General features: G+C 50.6%; 1 protein-coding gene, 1 long non-coding RNA gene and 2 other non-coding genes across 4 annotated transcripts; all 4 read left to right on the top strand.

The window, feature by feature from the left end:
* The first annotated feature begins 221 nt into the window (after nt 1–221).
* On the top strand, nt 222–3,415 carry LOC100760218 (heat shock 70 kDa protein 1A). The gene has a single exon (XM_027388808.2). It carries the CDS (start codon nt 305–307, stop codon nt 2,714–2,716), a length of 2,412 nt encoding a protein of 803 aa, XP_027244609.2. The 5' UTR covers nt 222–304; the 3' UTR covers nt 2,717–3,415.
* Nucleotides 3,416–6,019: 2,604 nt separating this feature from the next.
* LOC103160417 lies at nt 6,020–7,719 on the top strand. Its single transcript, XR_003479799.2, has 5 exons — nt 6,020–6,138; nt 6,325–6,362; nt 6,578–6,618; nt 7,114–7,263; nt 7,546–7,719. It is a non-coding gene; the product is annotated as an uncharacterized LOC103160417 (long non-coding RNA).
* Nucleotides 6,417–6,479, top strand: LOC113832494. The gene has a single exon (XR_003479801.1). It is a non-coding gene; the product is annotated as a small nucleolar RNA SNORD48 (small nucleolar RNA).
* LOC113832500 lies at nt 6,897–6,962 on the top strand. Its single transcript, XR_003479807.1, has one exon. It is a non-coding gene; the product is annotated as a small nucleolar RNA SNORD52 (small nucleolar RNA).
* Nucleotides 7,720–20,640: the final 12,921 nt, after the last annotated feature.

Raw genomic sequence — 20,640 nt, 5'->3', positions numbered from 1 at the left:
AACAAACTATACTCTACGACCTTCTCCCTGTCCACTTTTAAAACCTAAAATGGGAAAAAACTGACCGACGGGCATTCCTTAGGAGGCCCGCACGCTGTCACTCGCAGCCAGGACCCAATCACAATCTTTTTTGGCTAAACGTTATCCCGCCTCTTTTGAGAGACTTTCTGCGTCCCCCACCCCGAAGAAGAAGAAGAACCCCGACCCCCTCGCTGGCGTGAGTCCCACCCGCCTCTCGCAGCCTGCACCTCCAAGAGCTGACCATTCTCAGCTTCGCCCAGTGCGACCGCTACCGTGCGTCGCCATGGCAACGGTGACACCATCACGTCCCGCTCCCTACCCCTCCCGCCCCCACCGCAGGAATCCGGCGTCTCCAGCGAACCCCAGAAGTGTCTGGAGAGTTCTGGACAGGGGCGGCCCCCTCCGCACCGATTACTCAAAGGAGGCGGGGAAGCTCCACCAGACGCGAAACTGCTGGAAGATTCCGGTCCCCGCCGCCGCCTCCGGCTCGCGGATTGGCCCAGGGGCGAGCGGGCGGGGCCCGAGGGCGCCCCATAAAGGCGCAGGGCGGCGCGCAGGACACCAGACGCACCCTGAGCTTCCCACAGGGATCTCTCGCTCCCCCCGGAGCCCGAGCCGACAGCGACGAGCAGCGAGAGCAGCCGAGCCGCGCGTTCCTGACCCTCAGCCGGGAGCAGCCGCCTTCCCCAGAGCTTCCCCGCGGCGGAGCGCAGCCTTGCAGGAGCCGAGCGCCGAACCCCGGCGGCGGAGAGCGAGCAGCGGCGGCGCCATGGCCAAGAGCACGGCGATCGGCATCGACCTGGGCACCACCTACTCGTGCGTGGGCGTGTTCCAGCACGGCAAGGTGGAGATCATCGCCAACGACCAGGGCAACCGCACGACCCCCAGCTACGTGGCCTTCACCGACACCGAGCGGCTGATCGGAGACGCCGCCAAGAACCAGGTGGCGCTGAACCCGCAGAACACCGTGTTCGACGCGAAGCGGCTGATCGGCCGCAAGTTCGGCGACGCGGTGGTGCAGGCGGACATGAAGCACTGGCCCTTCCAGGTGGTGAACGACGGCGACAAGCCCAAGGTGCAGGTGAGCTACAAGGGCGAGACGCGGGCCTTCTACCCCGAGGAGATCTCGTCCATGGTGCTGACGAAGATGAAGGAGGTCGCCGAGGCGTACCTGGGCCACCCGGTGACCAACGCGGTGATCACGGTGCCCGCCTACTTCAACGACTCGCAGCGGCAGGCCACCAAGGACGCGGGCGTGATCGCGGGTCTGAACGTGCTGCGGATCATCAACGAGCCCACGGCGGCCGCCATCGCCTACGGGCTGGACCGCTCGGGCAAGGGCGAGCGCAACGTGCTCATCTTCGACCTGGGGGGCGGCACGTTCGACGTGTCCATCCTGACGATCGACGACGGCATCTTCGAGGTGAAGGCCACGGCGGGGGACACCCACCTGGGCGGCGAGGACTTCGACAACCGGCTGGTGAGCCACTTCGTGGAGGAGTTCAAGAGGAAGCACAAGAAGGACATCAGCCAGAACAAGCGCGCGGTGCGGCGGCTGCGCACGGCCTGCGAGCGCGCCAAGAGGACCCTGTCGTCCAGCACCCAGGCCAGCCTGGAGATCGACTCCCTGTTCGAGGGCATCGACTTCTACACGTCCATCACGCGGGCGCGGTTCGAGGAGCTGTGCTCGGACCTGTTCCGCGGCACGCTGGAGCCCGTGGAGAAGGCGCTGCGCGACGCCAAGCTGGACAAGGCGCAGATCCACGACCTGGTGCTGGTGGGCGGCTCCACGCGCATCCCCAAGGTGCAGAAGCTGCTGCAGGACTTCTTCAACGGGCGCGACCTCAACAAGAGCATCAACCCGGACGAGGCGGTGGCCTACGGGGCGGCGGTGCAGGCGGCCATCCTGATGGGGGACAAGTCTGAGAACGTGCAGGACCTGCTGCTGCTGGACGTGGCGCCGCTGTCGCTGGGTCTGGAGACGGCGGGCGGCGTGATGACGGCGCTCATCAAGCGCAACTCCACCATCCCCACCAAGCAGACGCAGACCTTCACCACCTACTCGGACAACCAGCCCGGCGTGCTGATCCAGGTGTACGAGGGCGAGCGGGCCATGACGCGCGACAACAACCTGCTGGGCCGCTTCGAGCTCAGCGGCATCCCGCCGGCGCCCAGGGGCGTGCCCCAGATCGAGGTGACCTTCGACATCGATGCCAACGGCATCCTGAACGTCACGGCCACCGACAAGAGCACCGGCAAGGCCAACAAGATCACCATCACCAACGACAAGGGCCGGCTGAGCAAGGAGGAGATCGAGCGCATGGTGCAGGAGGCCGAGAGGTACAAGGCCGAGGACGAGGTGCAGCGCGAGAGGGTGGCGGCCAAGAACGCGCTCGAGTCCTACGCCTTCAACATGAAGAGCGCCGTGGAGGACGAGGGCCTCAAGGGCAAGATCAGCGAGGCCGACAGGAAGAAGGTGCTGGACGGGTGTCAGGAGGTCATCTCCTGGCTGGACGCCAACACGCTGGCCGACAAGGAGGAGTTCGTGCACAAGCGGCAGGAGCTGGAGAGGGTGTGCGGCCCCATCGTCAGCGGGCTCTACCAGGGTGCGGGTGCTCCCGGGGCGGGCGGCTTCGGGGCCCAGGCGCCCAAGGGAGGCTCCGGGTCGGGACCCACCATCGAGGAGGTGGATTAGAGCGAGAGGCCCTGCTTGCTCTCCCGGTGTCCCCTCGGACACAGACTGGTGGCACTTGAGGACTGCCTTTGCACTGGTTGCCGTCAGGGTTAGTTAGCCCTTCACCCCCAGTTCCTGCTAAAGTTACAGCCTTTTGTAAGGTAATTAAGTTGACTGTTAAATTTTCTATGTTTATATTCTTTATACTCACGTTAACATTGCCAGCTTATCTGTGTCAGTATTTTATTCTTAACAGAGCAAGGGGCCTTTGTTCTTGAACTAAAGATGTGTGCAATTTAAAGGATTCTTTAGGGTTGTGTTCCACTGGCCGGGAAGGACTTGGTCCTGCTGCTCAGGGACCCAAGAGAACCTCAGAGTCTGGTGCCTGTATCGAGCAGCTGGAGTTGTTAATGAGGTTCCTTGTCACTGCAGTCGTCTCTGAGACAGACTGGCTCTCAAACACTTCTTTGCACTGTGTATCACCTAGCTTTAGTCTCCTGTACTAAATCTGTAACACCTGCTTGTCCTCGTTACCTGTAGTTTTATGGTATGACCCATATGTTCCTTGCATTTAATCTAAAAGTTCTGTAGAGATGGCAATTTCTTGCCACCAGACAGATCAACACTGCCACCCTGTGGAGATTGTTTTCTTTGCAACACTACAAAGTTAGGAAAAAAAACTTTTATAACCTAAATATTCACAATAAACTGTTACAAGTATGTTTTGTCAGTGTGTATGTTGGGAGGGGTCGTGAGTCTGGGTTATGTGGGTTAGCTCCCCGGTTCTGTGGTGAGCACAATAGGTATTTGGGGAATTTTGTCAGGATTTAGGTGTGGGTTTTCTGTGTTTCAGGTGTTCGCTCTTATGGATAGGGCTCATTTTGGGGAGAAGTAGGAGTGGTGATGGAAATATTTGGGGGATCAGGAGTAACGGGCATCCTGGGGCTCTGACAGCTATGAACTCCACCCCCCACCCCCACCCCCACCCCCAGGGGGCTGAATCTAGAGCAGTGTTTCTCAACCTGTGGGCCATGATCCCTTTTGGATCAAAGGACCCTTTCACAGGGGTCATCTAAGACCATCGGAAAACACAGATGTTAATATTATGATTCATAACGGCAAAATTACTGTTATGAAGCAGAAATAAAATATTTTTATGGCTGTGGGATTCACTATCTGTATTAAAGGTTCACAGAGTCAGACTGTTGAGAACCGCAGCTCTAGAGCATGGCGCACTAGACCAGGGCTTCATCACGGAACTACCGAGCCACTTTTCTAAGGCTTCCTTTATTTTTGAGACAGAATCTTGCTATGTAGTCCTGCCTGGCCTCAGACTCTGAGATCAGTCTTCCTTTTTCACACTTGGCTCTTTATAAGATCTTCACCAGAGTTGCCTGGGCTATTGGACTTCCCTGAAGCCCCTAGCTGAGACTGCACACTTTTCCACCCCACACCAAATCTGGCTATCTTTTTCTTTCGGGGGGGGCGGGGAAGGAGTGAGTGTGTGTATGTGTGTGTGTGTGTGAGAGAGAGAGAGAGAGAGAGAGAGAGAGAGAGTCTTGTAACCCTTGCTGTGCTGGAACTGACTGTTTCAGACCAGGCTGGCCTTGAACTGCTTCTGCCTTACAAATGCTAGGATTATAGGCACAAACTATCATACACACTCACTCTATCCCCACTCCTCTTTCCAGGCAGTAAGCCAGGTGAAATAACAGACCACTGACCTAACATGTCCAAGGCCTGAATGAGCAGGCAGAAAATATGGAAAATAAGTGCTGGCCTGAAAGCCTCTTGTTCCATGGATCTCCATGGTATTGGTGCAATGACATCCTCTGAGAGCTGGGGAATGTAGCTCAGTGACAGAATGACCACTTAGCATGCATGAGGCCCTAAAACTGTCCCCAGATCCACTGAGAATAAATCACTTATTTGGGCCTGGTGTCCACCACCTGTAATCCCAGCTTGTTCACACATAGCAAATGTAAGGCCATCCTGGGGTAAAGAAGTCATCAGTGATAGTTAATGACCCAAAATCATTCTTGAGGCCAGGGCAATTATGTTCATGAATTGCTCATTACAGAAGCAGTTTATTGCTAAGCCATACCAGACCATTAGTAGTCATTTCTGGCCTGAACATGTACACAGTCTGGAGTTGAAAGCAGTCTCTTCCCACATTGCTCCCAGGTGGTACCCGGGCTTCTAGGAACTAAGAAATTTATGAAACATACAGTTACTATGGGATTCTTAGATTTAAAAAAGTTTTTTAGCCGGGCATTGGTGGCACATGCCTTTAATCCCAGCAGTCAGGAGGCAGAGGCAGGTGGATCTCTGTGAGTTTGAGACCAGCCTGGTCTACAAGAGCTAGTTCCAGGACAGGCTCCAAAGCCACAGAGAAACCCTGTCTCGAAAACAAAACAAAACTTTTTTTTTTTTTTTTTTTTTTTGGCAAGATCTCTGTGTAGCCCTGAGTGGCCTCAAATTCACAGAAATCTACCAGCGTCTGTTTCCCAAATGCTGGGATCAGAGGCCTGTGCCACCACATCCAACCTTACAAGAGATTTTTGTTGTTGTTGTTTTGTTTTTCGAGACAGGGTTTCTCTGTGTAGCTTTGGAGCCTATCCTGGAACTAGCTCTTGTAGACTAGGCTGGCCTGGAACTCACAGAGACCCTCCTGCCTCTGCCTCTGAGTGCTAGGATGAAAGGTGTGCGCCACCAACGCCCGGTCACAATAGTAATTTCTAAATCTTTTAAAAAGGTGACAAAGGTGGCTGGGCGTGTAGTGGGTGAAGCCTGCAATTCTGCGCATGACTGGAACCCAGGATGGAGCCAGGAATACACAGTTGGGTGCTAGGGGTAGGAGTGTTTACCACCCAGTAAAGCTTTTTTTAAAAAATAAAAAGACCAGGACAGCCTCCAAAGCCACAGAGAAACCCTGTCTCAAAAAAACAAAAAATAAAATAAAATAAAAAGAATGCAGAGCAGACGCTGAGCTGCCAATTCGGGTTTTTGTGGCTGGTGGAGCTGTGAGTCCTCAGGGTAGAGTGGATCCCAGGACTCACGGACACTGCAGCCTCACCCTGCGGGCAGCAGAGCGCGCACGCACCCGGCCCGCTCTCCAGGGTCCTCATCCCGCCCTGGACGTCTAAGCCGCCTGTTTGCAGTTTCCTTTTGCTTGGTTGGAAATTCATCAGCAGGATTCACGAGGCACGCAAGACTCTCCACCCAGGAGAGTGAGCGACACAATTCCGCTTTGCTCCCCCGCATTCGCCAGCGCGAGCGGGTCAGGCACAGCCGCAGACGACTGTGCGCGTCAGGACCCCGGCCGGGCGCCGCTATAAAGCGCGCAGGCGGGCGGCCACGTGTCTCTTTGTGCGCGCTGGCGGCGATGCTCGCTCTGCGCTCTGCGGCGGTCGTGGCCCCCGCGCGCCGGCCTCGTGTAGCAGGTACCCCGGGGCCCCGTGGGGAGGGCGCGGCGGGGAGGGCCGGGCAGGATGACCGCATTACAGACTAGAGTTTCCGATGTCCCCGTGACGCCACTCTTGGAACTGACCCGGCCCGGGGGAGGAGGGGGCCCGGCCGGCCCGGGTCTGGCGCACGCCTGCTCACTGCTCGCCCTGTTCTCTCCCCAGGCTGCTCGTCCTCGCGCGCAGGCCCCGGCCGCACCATGGTAGGTGGCAGGAGCCCCGGGGCGGGATGTGGAGGGGCCGGCCTCGGGGGCGGCGGCGATGATGACCTCTGGTGATTCTGAGTGTCTCGCTGACGCCATCACCGCAGCGCGCTGACCGCCCGCCCCCGGGAGCGGGGTGTGCAGCACTGTGGGGTCTGCGCTTTGGTGGCCTGGAGTGCTGAGTGATTTCCTTGTGTGTCTTTGCTTCCCCTTAGGGGTTGGAGGACACCCACCGGCCGCTTGCTGCTGCAGAAAGGTTGGTACCTCACGGCGGCTTCATGGGCATTGACATTTGCTTTCATTTGTTGAGCTTTTTAAAATGCTGTGTGCTCGCTTGTCTGTAAGGGCGTCAGGTCCCTTGTAACTGGAATTACAGGCGGTTGCAAATTGCCATGTGGATCCTGAGAGTATAACCCCAGTGCTCTTAATCGCTGAGCCAGTTCTCAGTCCTCTTGCTGGATTCTCAGACTATAGTGTTCCCTGGCCTTTTGCTATATTCTTCCCTACTGCCTCTGGTTCGGGTCTCCCTCAATTGGGAGTGATGATTTCACAGACTAGAGTCTCTGACGCTGGTTCTGATGTCAACTATAAATCTGACTCACTTGAGGAGCCTGAATCTTTATTCTGGGTGTACTACCTACACTTCCTTGGCATGGAATCCGGTATTCCAGAAGCTGTGTATGTTCTGGCTTTACTGAGGTACGTCGCTGGTACCTGCTGCTGTCACTGATAATCCTGTTTTCATCTCTAGAGTGAGCTCTGAAAACCTAGATTGTGGCCTGACCTGAGGAACCCAGCCTAAGGTGGAATCTGCTCTTAGACGTGACCCAGGATGGTGTGACTGCCTGCCCAGTCATGCCAGTCTCTGGTGGAGAGCAAGCACTTTCTCCTTGCTGTGGTGGTGAGTGTTGCAGTTCACTTTCTATTGCTGTAATAAAACAGGCCCTGACTACTAAGGGCAACTTGGGTGGAGTGTAATGGGTTTGGCTTGTGGTCGGGAGGAATGCGGTTTGCTGCTTTCTCCATGGCTTACCTCACTTCTGTGTGATCTGTGACTACCAGGTACTTAAGAGTACTTAAGAGTTGTCTACAGGTATGCCTGTCTCGGTGCTGTCCATAGTGACGTTGTTAGGCTAGCCTGGGTTATTCTGAGGTCTAAGACGTGTCCCTTTTTGATTTTCAGGACTTAGTTTTTGCTGTGTCAACAGCTGTTGATGCTTGGTCACATCGTCTGGACATGGTGGCTGCTGACTCTACTCTCCTGTTTGAATTGTGCGATGAAATCTTGTCTCCCTGAAATACTGACATTGCCTTGGTTTTCTCTGAAAGATTATAATAAAAAAAATAATACTCTTAACCCTGAATTGATTGGTATCTGGGTAGTGGGGGGTGAAGAGAATTTTTGGAAGTAAAGGCTTTCAATAATTACAAAACAGTTTTAACCTGGCTGGTGTGTGCACCACGAAAGTGTCTGCCCTACTAGTCCACAGGCATCATAAGGAGTTAGGAGCTCAGGCCCTCTTGAGTTACTGTCTTGTTCTTGTGCAAGAGATTGGTATGGGTCACAGTCCAGACACAATTCAAAGTTGAGTGATTAGACAGTTGGGAGGGGGCGTTCAGGACAGGTTTGCATTGCTTTGGAGCCTGTCCTAGAATTTTGCAGACCAGGCTATCAACTGTGCCTTTGCTGGAGCACACACTTCCATCCCCTCCACCAATGCTGGATTAGAGGTGTGTGCCACCGCCTGTGAGTAGGCAGGCAATTTGTAAAGATAAGGCAAGCTTCGTACACCCGCTGGTTATTTGTGATGGCTGTTGGCAAGCATGACAGGTTGCATAAGGGCACAGTGTAGTTTGGTAGAAGTTAGCCCGAGGTCAGGTAGTGCATCTTGGAAGTACCCACTGCACAAGGGTGGCAGTGAGTGCTGAGCCATCTCCAGCCCGCCTCCCCGCCCCCAAGGCAGGTGCTAAATTCTCTGCATCAAATCCCTTCAACATTGGGGAGTTAAACCTCAGCATTTCTGTAAACATCCCAGGTAACTGGTGGATGGACTCACAGCACCCTGGAGTGTCCCAGACACCCTAACTTTAGATGAAGGGCAGGGCATGGTTGCTCCATGGTAGGGTGCTTGCCTAGCCTACCAGTAGCTATGGATTTCGTCCCGGCACCAAATAAACTGCATGGTGGCACAAACCCTGCCATTTGGGGAGGTAGAGTCAGAAGGATCAGATAAGGTCATGCTATAAGTAGCCTTCCCAGCAGTCTGAACACCAAAGTAAAACAAAGGAATGTGGGGAAGAGACCAGTAGGGAGTGGAGGGTGAAAGGGGTGGGAATGCACACCTAGGAAACTTTCAAAAAAATTTTTGTATCTCTGACTGTGCTGGAACTCCATCTAAGATCAGGCTAGCCTAGAACTCAGGGATCTGCCTGCCTCTGCCTCTCTAGTGCTAGGATTAAAGGGATAATTTCTTTCTTTTTTTTTTTTCTTTTTAAAGATTTTATTTATATTGTATACAACATTCTGCCTCCATGTGGGAGAGAACACCAGATCCCATTATAGATGACTGAGCCACCATGTGGTTGCTAGGAATTGAACTCAGGACCTCTGGAAGAGCAGTCAGTGCTCTTAACCTCTGAGCCATCTCTCCAGCGCCAGGATACTTTCAAAGAACTTTGATACAGGTTTTTGTTAAAGGTGGTATGCTGTTGAGGAAGACACACCAGTCATAGGTCCCTGGCCTCCAAGCGCCCACACAGGAAGTGTTTCAGGGAGTGAAGACAGTGGTTCCCACCTGTAATCCCAGCACTCAGGCAGGGAGATGAGTTTGAGGACAGCCTGAACCAGAGTACACTGTTGTCTCAAAAATGTGTTTGGGTTGGGCTCAGTGTCCCACACCAGATAAAGTTTAAAGCAATACTCCTAGACTGGCATAGTGGTGCATTCCTGTAATCCCAGCATTTGGGAGTAGAGGCAGGAGGATCAGGAGTGCCGAGTGATACTTAACATAGTTTGAAACCAGCTTGGGACACAAGGCACCCATTTCAAAAACAAACAAAAACAAGAAAACAACACCTCAATTTTATTTCTTCTTTTTAAAATAACTTCTTTATTTTATATGCAATGGTCTTTTGCCTGCAAGTGTGTTTTTGTGAGGGCATCAGACCCTGGAGTTACAGACAGCTGTGAGCTGCCGTGTGGGTGTTGGAGACTGAACCTGGAAAGAACAGGCAGTGAGTTCTCTGATCCACTGAGCCATCTCTCCAGGTCCTGGACAGGACACAGCCCCTGCGCTCAGGAATGCACAGAAGCTGTGCTTGGCAACACAAGACTTGGCCCATGGACATTCTGGCCTGGAGAGAGGAGCCTTGGGAAGCCTCATTCTTCCTTGAAGAGCTCTAGTGGTTGCTGGGGAAAACAGACTGACATTATCTGGTTTTTTTAGTTTGTTTTGTTTTTAAAGTAAATTTCAAATTTATGTGTGTGGATGTTTTTCCTCCATCTTTGTCTGCTATATTCTCCTGACCTCTGGGGCACCAGGCACACACATGGCACATGCAGGCAAAGCACATATGCATAAAATAAATAAATCTCAAACAATGTTTAAATTGTAACTTTAGGCCAGGCAACTTAGCCATAGGTGATTATAGACAGAGGGAAGCTACGGAACATTCTCAGCACTGTGTCCCTTCCCCAACAGGAAAGCTGTTTTCTCCAACCTCCATTTTCCTTAACCATTTGATTGATTGACTTTTCTCCATTTGGAATTGTCCCGTCTCTAACTGGCAAGATGGGGGACAGGGGAAGGTAACAGGATGAACACAGGAGAGTAGGAGCTGGTGACCTGGTTCATCCTGGAAAGGCAAACGTTTGCCACCAGGCCTGATGGCTTGGTAGACTTTATTTTCTGAGCTTCATCTCTCTCTGTCTCTCTCTGTCTCTGTCTCTGTCTCTGTCTCTCTCTCTCTCTCTCACTCACACACACACACACAAATAAGAATTTAAAATCATTCGACTTTAAAAGAATGTTTTAGCTGGGTGAGGTAGCACACATTAGGAGGCAGAGGCAGGTGAACCCCTGTAAGTTTGAGGCACAGTCTGGGATAAATAGTGTGACCCTATCTCAAAACAGAAACAAACAAGAAAATAATGTTTTCAGGTGTAATGGATAATTTGCTGGCATGAGGATCACGTGCATGCAATTCCCATAGCGGCCAGAAGAGGGCGTGAGATCACCTGGACCTGTGGCTATAGGCTGTATTAGTGGACATTAAACCTGGGTCATCTGGAAGACCAGCCAGTACATGCTTGCTTGCTTGCTTGCTTTATTTGTTTGTTTATTGAGACAGAGTCTCACTCTGTAGCCTGGCTGGCCTGGAATGCATTGAGTTCAAGACTGTCCTTGAATTTACAGAGATGCCTCTAAAGTTGTCAAGCTGCACCCCTGTCAGAACTTGAGACTTTTTACTCTGATGGGTCTGCACTGCACATAGTCCATCTTAACACTTGATCGATCGGGGTTACAGTATGCTGGGAACAGGAATGACTCAGATTCTGGAGGTAAAGCCGGGCGGTGGTGGCGCTCGCCTTTAATCCCAGCACTCGGGAGGCAGAGGCAGGTGGGTCTCTGTGAGTTCGAGGCCAGCCTGGTCTACAAGAGCTAGTTCCAGGACAGCCAGGATGTTCCACAGAGAAACCCTGTCTCAAAAAACCAAAAGAAAAATATTCTGGAAGTAGAGGCTGGTTTATCAGTTAAGAGTGCTGACTGCTCTTATTATTATTATTATTATTTTTCCTTTTGGATTTTTCGAGACAGAGTTTCTCTGTGCAGCTTTGGAGCCTATCCTGGCACTCACTCTGTGGACCAGGCTGGCCTCGAACTCACAGAGATCCGCCTGCCTCTGCCTCCCGAGTGCTGGGATTAAAGGTGTGGGCCACCACCGCCCGGCTTGTTTTCTTCCTTTTCATCTATGAAAGCACCTCTGACTCTCACAGAGAGGTAATGATGTGTGATATTCTTTTTATATAAGTTGCTCTTCAAAAGACTTAGCACCTGACTGTGTTCAGGTGTGAGTGACAATCTTGCATGTTCAGTTCCTCACCTGCCTTACAGCTCTTTGTAAACAGTCAATCATTCTTGTAAATGATCAGTCATTCATTTATCCAAAGGTCTCTTCTGTGTTCCCTCCCCTTCCTTCCATGATCCAAACTGCCCCCACCCTGGGGTGGTCAGACCCCCTTTCTGGTACCAGCTCAGGCTCGAGGCATGAGATTGACCCACTCACAAGGGGCTCGGGGTGGGTGGTACCGTGTTTGCCTGGGCACGCAGAAAACCTGGGATTGTTTACACAGCACTGCCAAGGGCATGCCCGCCATCTCAGCACTTGGGAAGGACAGGGGGGAGGGTCAGAAGTTCAGGGTTCTCTTCAGCTGTGCAGCTAGTTCTGAGATACATAAGATCTCTCAAAAACCCAAGGGCCGCTCTCTCTTTCCGCCATCTTTCTGAAGAGGCAGACTGATCCCTGTCTGTTCTCTCTCCTCCGTCTCCCCGCCCCCACTCAATTCCCATTTCCTTTCCATGAAAAAAACAAACAAACAAACAAACCAGTCTGGCATGGTGGTACACACCCCTGGTCCAGCATCCAACACTTGGGAGGCAGAGGCAGGTGGATCTCTGTGAATTCAAGTTCAGCCTGGTCTGCAGAGAGTTCCAGGACAGCCCGAGCTACATAGTGAGACCCTGTCTCAAAAAATAAAACAAACAACTACTGTCCCACCGTTACCATCCTGTGATGAGGAAGTGATTTACAAAGACGTTTACTCCACACACATGTCATCATCACCCAGGCAGCCTTCATCCACACGCCAAAAGTGGAGCAAAACCACCATCATCCCACGTCACCCTCCCCTCAGGGGCAATCTGCTGGAGCAGGCTGGAATCCAGGCAGACTTTGATCCTGCCCAGGCCTCAGCCCTGGAGTTCTCACAGGATTCAGGCTCTCCACGTGAGGCCGCCCCAGGACTGGGAACTGTGTGGCCTGAGTGTTAACTGCCCTTCCATACAGTTAAAATCTTAGAAGTCATGAATGATTATAATGTTTTTTGCATTCCTACCTCAGGTATGTCTGATGTTCCTTTTCCTGTAAGTAATTGAAGCCGGCACAGGACAGTCTGACTCCCTAAACCACAGGCATGGGACTCTAGCTGCCTGGAGCAAAGGAACTGTCAGTCAGCTAGCAGCCAGACCACCCTCTGCCGGCCCCAGAGAGCTTTGAGAGAACTTCACAACCACAGCTGGTTGCGCCAGACCCTGGAGGTATGTCTCCAGCCAGGGCTGTTTGAAACAGTTGTACCGTTTTTTTTTTTTTTTTTTTTTTTTTTTTTTCTTTTTTGGTTTTTCAAGACAGGGTTTCTCTGTGGCTTTGGAGGCTGTCCTGGAACTAGCTCTTGTAGACCAGGCTGGTCTCGAACTCACAGAGATCCGCCTGCCTCTGCCTCCCAAGTGTTGGGATTAAAGGCGTGTGCCACCAACGCCTGGCTGTACTGTTTTTTTCAAAAAAAAGATTTATTATGTATACAGTGTTCTGCCTGCATGTATGCCTGTCAGAAGAGGGCATCAGATCTCATTCTAGATGGTTGTAAGCCACCTTGTGGTTGCTGGGAATTGAACAGCCAGAGCTCTTAAGAGCTCTTCAGGTTCCCGGTGAATGAGCTGGGAAGAAATCTCCTGTGTTGCCTCCCTTGGAGCAGCATTAGACCTAATAGAACACTTCTCCCAGGTGGGCAGCATAGGTTAAGGTACTCACCACCAAGCCTGACTATCTGAGTTTGATCCCTGGGATCCTCATGGTAGAAAAAGAAAACTGACTCCCAAAAGTTGTCGTCTGGCCTGGTGGTGGTGGTACTCGCATTTAATCCCAGCACTCGGGAGGCAGAGGCAGGTGGATCTCTGTGCGATCGAGGCCAGCCTGGTCTACAGTGAGTTCCAGGACAGCCAGGGCTACAGAAAAACCTTGTCTTGAGAAACCAAAAAAAAAAAAAAGAAAGAAAAAAAAAAGAGAAAAAAAGAAAAGAAAAATCCAAAAAGAACCCAAAAGAAACTTTTTTTTTTTTTTTTTGACAATTTGTGGAAAGTGACTGTGCTGGTTGGTTGCTCTTGACATCTCTGGGTAAACTGACAAGGAAAGGGTGCGCTGTGGTAAATTTAACCAACTGACAGATATTTGTGTGCTCTTTCCTGGATTTCTTTATCATGTTATGTAATGTCAACTAAGCGAATATCAGTGGTCATAATATTTAAGTTGTCCCTGAAGGGACATTGCCACCTATTCTAAAATTTGTAATGTATTTTGTGGTTGTACAATGGGTAGTTACTCTGGGTGCTTAAATATGTAACGCATTTGTAATTGTGCATGGAATAGTTATGTTAGGCATAATTATGACCTGGTTATTGTTTTTGTTTGGAAATTAAGCATGACATAAGGAGTTATGGTTTTGTGCCAAGTTGACAAGGGATGGAATGGCTTTCACTTCACTACATCTGGAATTAACTAAAACCCAAGGGACTAGGTATACCCATGAGGGATTCTTCTCTTTCTTTTTTCTTTTTTTTGTGGTGTTTTCAAGACAGGGTTTCTCTGTAGCTCTGTAGACCAGGCTGTCCTTGAACTCACAGAGATCCACCTGTGTCTGCCTCCTGAGTGCTGGGACTAAAGGCATGTGCCACCACCACCTGGCTCTTTTTTTTTAAACACAAATTCTCCTGTGTCCATGTTGGCCTGGACTTCGCCGTGTGAGACATACTGGCCTCCAATTCTTGATCCTTGAATCTCTCCTTTCAGGGTTCTGGGATTTCAGGCATTTGTCACCATGCCCTGCTGCCGGGCTTAAAAACATAGACATGATTGGTAATTCTCAAAGGGCTGAGCAAATGCAAACGATAAAGTGCCCATAGGGACCTTCACCTGGCAATCCAATGGGCTACTCCCTCAGAAAACAACTGCTTTGAGCTGAGTCACAGCACAAGACACAGGGGAATCCTGTCTCAGGGGCTCTGGCGGGCACAGTAGCAGATGGCTTCACAGATGAAAACTCACTCTGCATCCAGGCATGGAGGCCCCCAACCTGTAACTCCTGCATGGGGAAGACGGAGGCAGGCTAGCCTGGGCTACATGCTAAGTTCTATGCCACCCTGGGTTACAGAGTGAGACCTTTTCTTTTTCTATCTGTCTCTCTCTCTCTCTCTCTCTCTCTCTCTCTCTTTCAAGATAGGGTTTCTTTGTGTAGCCTAGTGAGGCCTTTTCTTGCTTTTTGTTTTTTGTTTTTTCGAGACAGGGTTTCTCTGTGGCTTTGGAGGCTGTCCTGGAACTTGCTCTGTAGACCAGGCTGGTCTCCAACTCACAGAGATCCACCTGCCTCTGCCTCCCAAGTACTGGGATTAAAGGCGTGTGCCACCAACATCTGGCTTTGAGGCCTTTTCTTAAAGGACGATAGGATGCCTTTGGCTTCTGGCCCCAGTGGGCACCTGAATTCACCCTCACATACCCATCACACACACACACACACACACACACACACACACACAATCTAAAAAACCCAAACCTGTTTTTAAAGATAATATCAGGAGAAAGGGATGTAGCTTATGGATAAAGAGTGGCTTACCATGGGGAGGTCCTGGGCTCAATTCCCAGCAGTAGGGAGGGGTGTGGGGGGATAAGAAAGTGAATACATATTTTAGAATAAAAATAAATACACAGAAAAAATATATGCTGAGCAGTGATGGCACACGCCTTTAATCCCAGCACTCAGGAGGCAGAGGCAGTCAGATCTCTGAGTTTGAGGCCAGCCTGGTCTACAGAGAGAGAGAGAGAGAGAGAGAGAGAGAGAGAGAGAGAGAGAGAGAGATTCAGGATAGCCAGGACATAGAGACATCCTTCTCAAAAAAACAAAATAAATAAACAAAAACAGTTTGGGTGGGGCAGTGGCAGCTGGAGAGGTGATCAGAGGTTAAGAGCACCGGCTGCTCCTCCAGAGGACACACACTCCATTCCCCGAACCACATGGGGGCTCACTGCTGTCTGTTGCTCCATTTCAAAGGGTGGGGGGTGGTCTATGCTGTCCTCTGGTCTCTGAGAGCACCAGGCGTGCACATGATGCGCTTATAAACATGTGGACAAAACATCTACACACATTAAATAAATAATTTGAAAAGGAGAAGTGGGGTTGCCAGGTGTTGGTGGCGCACGCCTTTAATCCCAGCACTCGGGAGGCAGAAGCAGGCGGATCTCTGTGAGTTGGAGGCCAGCCTGGTCTACAGAGCGAGTGCCGGGACAGCCTCCAAAGCTACACAGAGAAACCCTGTCTTGAAAACCAAAAAAAAAAAAAAAAAAAAAAAAAAAGAAAGAAAGAAAGAAGAAAGAAAGAAAGAAAGAAAGAAAGAAAAGGAAAAGTGGGGCGGGAGATGTGTGGGTTCAGGGAAGAGGTGGACCAGGGAGCAGGTAATGACCGGAATATGCTGTAGACCTGTATGAAATTCTCAAAGGATAAATGCAGATACCATCATTGGGTTGGAACCTCCGGCTTGACCCTGCATGATCCGGAAAGCCCCATTCCTGTCTCTCTCTCTCCAAACCCACCCACTCAGAGAGTCTCTGAACAAAGGAAAGAATGCCAAAAAAAAAAAAAAAAATATTCCAATTCCAAATTCTTGGTGGCCACTGCAGCATCCTCCCCTGAAGTTGCCAGCAGCCCAGGTCCCCGCCTAAGCACTCAGCTTTTGACCACACTGGGCACAGACCCAGCTTGTGGCAGGCATGTCATCACTCCTCCCCTACAAGCTATATAATCTCCTTGCTTGGCTGTGTGACTTCTCCAGCCTAGATCTCTGGGACTGCAGAATCTACCCAGGAGATGCTTTGCTCAAATAAACCTGTGGTTATGCTTTTTCAATTGGGCCTGATCCGGCTTATTGTGTCGGCTGAGAAACCTATAATGGGGAGGAAAGAAACCTATTGATTATATTTAAAATATATACACAATTAGTCGGTTAACTGGAAGACCAACTGAATGCCACTTTAGTGGCCTGAAAAGGCCATCGCCCTTAAACAGCAAGAGAAGCTTCACCTGAAGGGGCTGTGCCAACCAACAAGGCTTGCTGGGAGCTGTTCTGGCCACTCAGATTTTTTTGTGTATGGTTTTTTGTTTTGTTTTGTTTTATTTTTTTTTTCAAGACACGGTTTCTCTATGTAACAGTCCTAGCTGTCCCAAACTCACCTTGTAGACCAGGCTGGCCTCGAACTCACTGCCCATTCAGGTTTAATGCTGTCACCCCAACAGACACAGCTAAGGACATGGGCAGCAAATCTTGGCAGGCCAGACCAGACCTTCCCATGATTATCTTTAGCCATTGTTGTGGTTTTCAGTTTTGAGAAAAGGACTCCTCATGTAGCCAAAGCTGGTCTCCAATTGGCCGATGAGTTGTCCCTGCCTCCCAAAGGACTGTCTTTCAATTGCTGTTTTATTTTTCAAAGAATAAGGAAACAAGTTATCCCAAGGGTAAAGTACATGCTGACTCCTAAAGTGTTAGATGTCATTGTCCCTAGTCTGGTGACCCTCAAGCGGAAATGATCACATTCTAGAATGCCAATTGCCCATCGTTAAACCATTAACATCTAAAAATACACCAAAGGTAAAGGTGTCTGACAGCACTCTCCAGTAAACCCCAGCAGGCAACAAACTGGTAAGCGACCTCCCAAGGGCCTAGTGGTGGTTGATCTTGGGGGCTGGGCATCTTCCAGGACTATACAAGGAAACCCTGTACTCTACTAGTTCCCCCCCCCGCACCTCCCCCCCCCCGGAGAGAACTGGACGACGTCTATAAAAAGACTTTGAACATTTTTGTTTTTGCATGTTGGGGTTGGAAGGCAGAGCCTTGAGCATGGGTGTGCTCCTGACTACACACCCCAGCCTAGCCTTTTTTATGATGAACAGTAAACAGTATGAAGAAAGAGCCCTGAAGACATGGGACTTCCCACACAGCTGTTGCAAAGTCCTGCAGTATTGCAAAGGAAAGGCCAGCCTGGGCTACAGATCAAAGCTTGTGATCAAAGCTTGGAAAACTTATCTAGATACTGTCTCAAAAAAAGAAAAAAGAAAAAGGGAGCCGGGTGGCAGTGGTGCACGCCTTTAATCCCAGCACTCAGGAGGCAGAGGCAGGAGGATCTCTGTGAGTTCGAGGCCAGCCTGGTCTACAGAGTGAGTTCCAGGACAGTCTCCAAAGCTACAGAGAAACCCTTTATCAAAATAAATAAGTATATAAATAAATAAAATTTAAAAAATTTAAAAAAGGGACTAGAGATAAAGCTTGATAATATAGTTCTTGCCTGGAAAGTGAGCCCTATCTAATCCTCAGGACAAGGGTAGGAGTCGGAGGGTGGGGTCAGTAGTTTAAGGCCAGACTCTGCTGTATAGGAAGGTGTGAGGCCAGGTTTTAGGTTTAGATCCTATCTAAACTCTCTCAAGAGAAAGGGAAAACTTAAACAACTAATTTCAACTCAAAATGCCTAATGATGTGCCCAGCCCTGGGCTCCATCTCTACAAAACCCACCCACACCGTCTTCCAGCACTGACTCCCGCTGAGAAGACTCTCCACCAAGCCACTCACGCTCTTCCCTGCTGAGCCTTCTATCCAGCCTCTGCCTCCCCTCCCCCTTTGTGTACAAGGCCCAGGGCATTTCTCCTAATCCCTGTGACCAAATGCAGTGCTGAAACCTAGATGTGCTGATCCCTGTTGCCCACTGCTTTCCGCCGGTCCACTGGGCCTCCAATTGCTGGGGCATCACAACATCCTCGGCCAGCATCTGCCTGCCTGCTTGCTTGGTGGAGGCCAAACTTCCACTTAGTAACTTTTACAGGCCCTGACAGAATTGGTCAGAATTCTTGCAATAGGCCCAAGAGACCAATCTAAGCTGTGTCCTATGACTAGGTCCTTGACTTACAGATCTGGGGCCACACAATCTAGCAGAAGTGTGAACCTCCGTTAGAATTTTCTACATACTTAGCCTTTTCTGTCACACCCAGAACAAAGATGGAGACCAGTTTACCCACTGAGGATGAGTGGCAGGGTGCTTGACTAGTGTATCTGTGGTTTCTGGTTGGCTCTTTTCCCAGCACATCAAAGACAATGAAATGAAAAACCAAGATGCTCACCAACCACACATGCTTGTTTGCCCACTTTTTAAGTTTACTCTTTTGTGTCTATGACTGTTTTGCCTCCTTGTATGTTAAGTGGACCACATAAGTGTCTGGTGCCCATGGAGGCCAGAAGAGGGTATTGGCTCCCCTAGAACCGGAGTTGTGACGGTTGAGAGCCATCATGTGGGTGCCGGGGACCTGAGCCCTCTGCGGGAGCAACAGGAGCTCATTGCTCGCTTTAGAACCGCTGCATTAAAACTTGGAGATGGAGGTTTGTAGGCACTGGCTGCTCTTCCAGAGGACCAGAGTTCAGTTTCCAGCACCCACATGGTGCCTCTTGCTGTGAATGGCTTTTATACGGGTGCTGGGTCGGAATTCAGGTTTTCAGGCCTTGTGGGATCAGCACTTTACCTACAGGCAGTGTCCCAGCTCAGAAATGCATCTAAAATGTTTTTTAGATTTATTGTATGGATGTGACTGTTTTGCCTAAATGTATATATGTGTACCACATTGTACCTGGCGACGGAGGAAACCAGAAAAGGGCATTGGAGCCTCTGGAACAAGAGTTACAGCCAGTTGTAAGCCGAGGATGCCGGGAATCAAACCTTGGTGTGATGGAAAAGCAACAAGTGCTCTTAACTGCTGAACCACCTCTTCAGAGTATAGGCTGTCTGATGGCATTGTGGCAGATGCCAGTATTCTGGAGGCAGAGGCAGGAGGCTCACCACAAGTTCAAGGCCTGAGTGGTCTCCACAGGGACACTGTCCCATGATGGGGATGTCCTTCTCTATATTTTTCTTATTGGTTGATGAACAAACACTGTTTGGCCAATAGCCAGACAGGAAGATAGGTGGGGCAACCAGACCAGGAGAAGGCTGAGAGAGGAAGGCAGAGGGAGGCCTCGGAAAGAGACGCCATGTAGAGACCAGGAAGGTAGGAAGCACCAGGCGTTCTCTGGTAGGATAAGGCCATGTAGAAATACATAGATTAGTAGTTATGGGTTAGTAATTAAGACAGAGCTAGCCAGTAAGAAGCCCTAGCCATCAACCAGCAGTTTTATAATTAATAAGGCATCCATGTGTTTATTTGGGGCTATATTGACTGCAGGACCAGGCTGGAAAGAGCTCCAGCAACAGCCCTCTAACCAAAATAAAGCAGAACAATCCAGGACTATGTGTTGCTCAGTGAGTGGTACAGCACCGGCCCAGCCCACCTGAGACCCCGGGCTCTATTCCAAGCACTGGTGGTGATGGTGGGGGACGGGAGTGGGGGCTACTCTGGGGCCTGGTGCTGCCATGGTTGTGGTGAGGAAGGGCCTGGTTTATCATGGGCTCCAGAGCCTGTCCCTGGGAGGAGGGGGTCTTTGGCTCTGCAGAAGGTCGGTGAGGGGGGTCACTCGTCACTTCTGCTTCACCAGCTCTGGGGCTGGCATTGTCATTCTCCTTTCCTCCACTACTTCTCCCTCTCTCTCTCGTGTGTGTGTGTGTGTGTGTGTGTGTGTGTGTGTGTGTGTGTGTGTGTGTGTGTGTGCACACCAGTGCGTGTGAATGTGCTTTAAGTTTGATCATTCTGTCTGTCTGTCAATCATCTTTCCTCAGGCCCCCCTCCCCCTCTTCGGGCCAGTGGACGGGCCTCTGTATGTCCGTGGGGCAACAATGTGGTTTACTGACTAGGGCAATGCGTTACATTAACTGACTCTGAGAACAACTTCTCATTTAAAGGGGAGTGAGCCTGAAGTTCCTGTATCAACCACCCAACAGGTAACAGACAGCCCAGAGGAGGGCAGGCTGTCTCTCTCTCTTAAAAATTTCTTTTAGATTTTAGTTTTATGTGTATGAGTGTTTTGTCTGCATGTTTGTATGTGCCTGGTGCCCACAGAGGTCAGAAGAGGGCACTGGATCCCTGGAACTGGAGTTACAGACAGCTGTGAGCCACCATGTGGGCGCTGGGAGTCAAACCAGGTCCTCGGCAACAGCAACAAGTGCTCTTAATGAGTGCATCTCTCCAGCCTAGAGAAAGCTCTTTTTCATGGAAGAACTGCAGACAATAAATGAGAAAAAGCGGGGCATTGGTGTCGAATGCCTT

Source organism: Cricetulus griseus (assembly GCF_003668045.3).
Source record: "Cricetulus griseus strain 17A/GY chromosome 1 unlocalized genomic scaffold, alternate assembly CriGri-PICRH-1.0 chr1_0, whole genome shotgun sequence".
In the NCBI taxonomy this organism is placed as follows: domain Eukaryota; kingdom Metazoa; phylum Chordata; class Mammalia; order Rodentia; family Cricetidae; genus Cricetulus; species Cricetulus griseus.
Note: the sequence above shows the minus strand (reverse complement) of the source record. Positions and strands in the feature narration are given on the sequence as shown.

Coding starts and splice junctions, on each gene's coding strand:
- LOC100760218 (XM_027388808.2), top strand. CDS start 305: ATGGCAACGGTGACACCATCACGTCCCGCTCCCTACCCCTCCCGCCCC.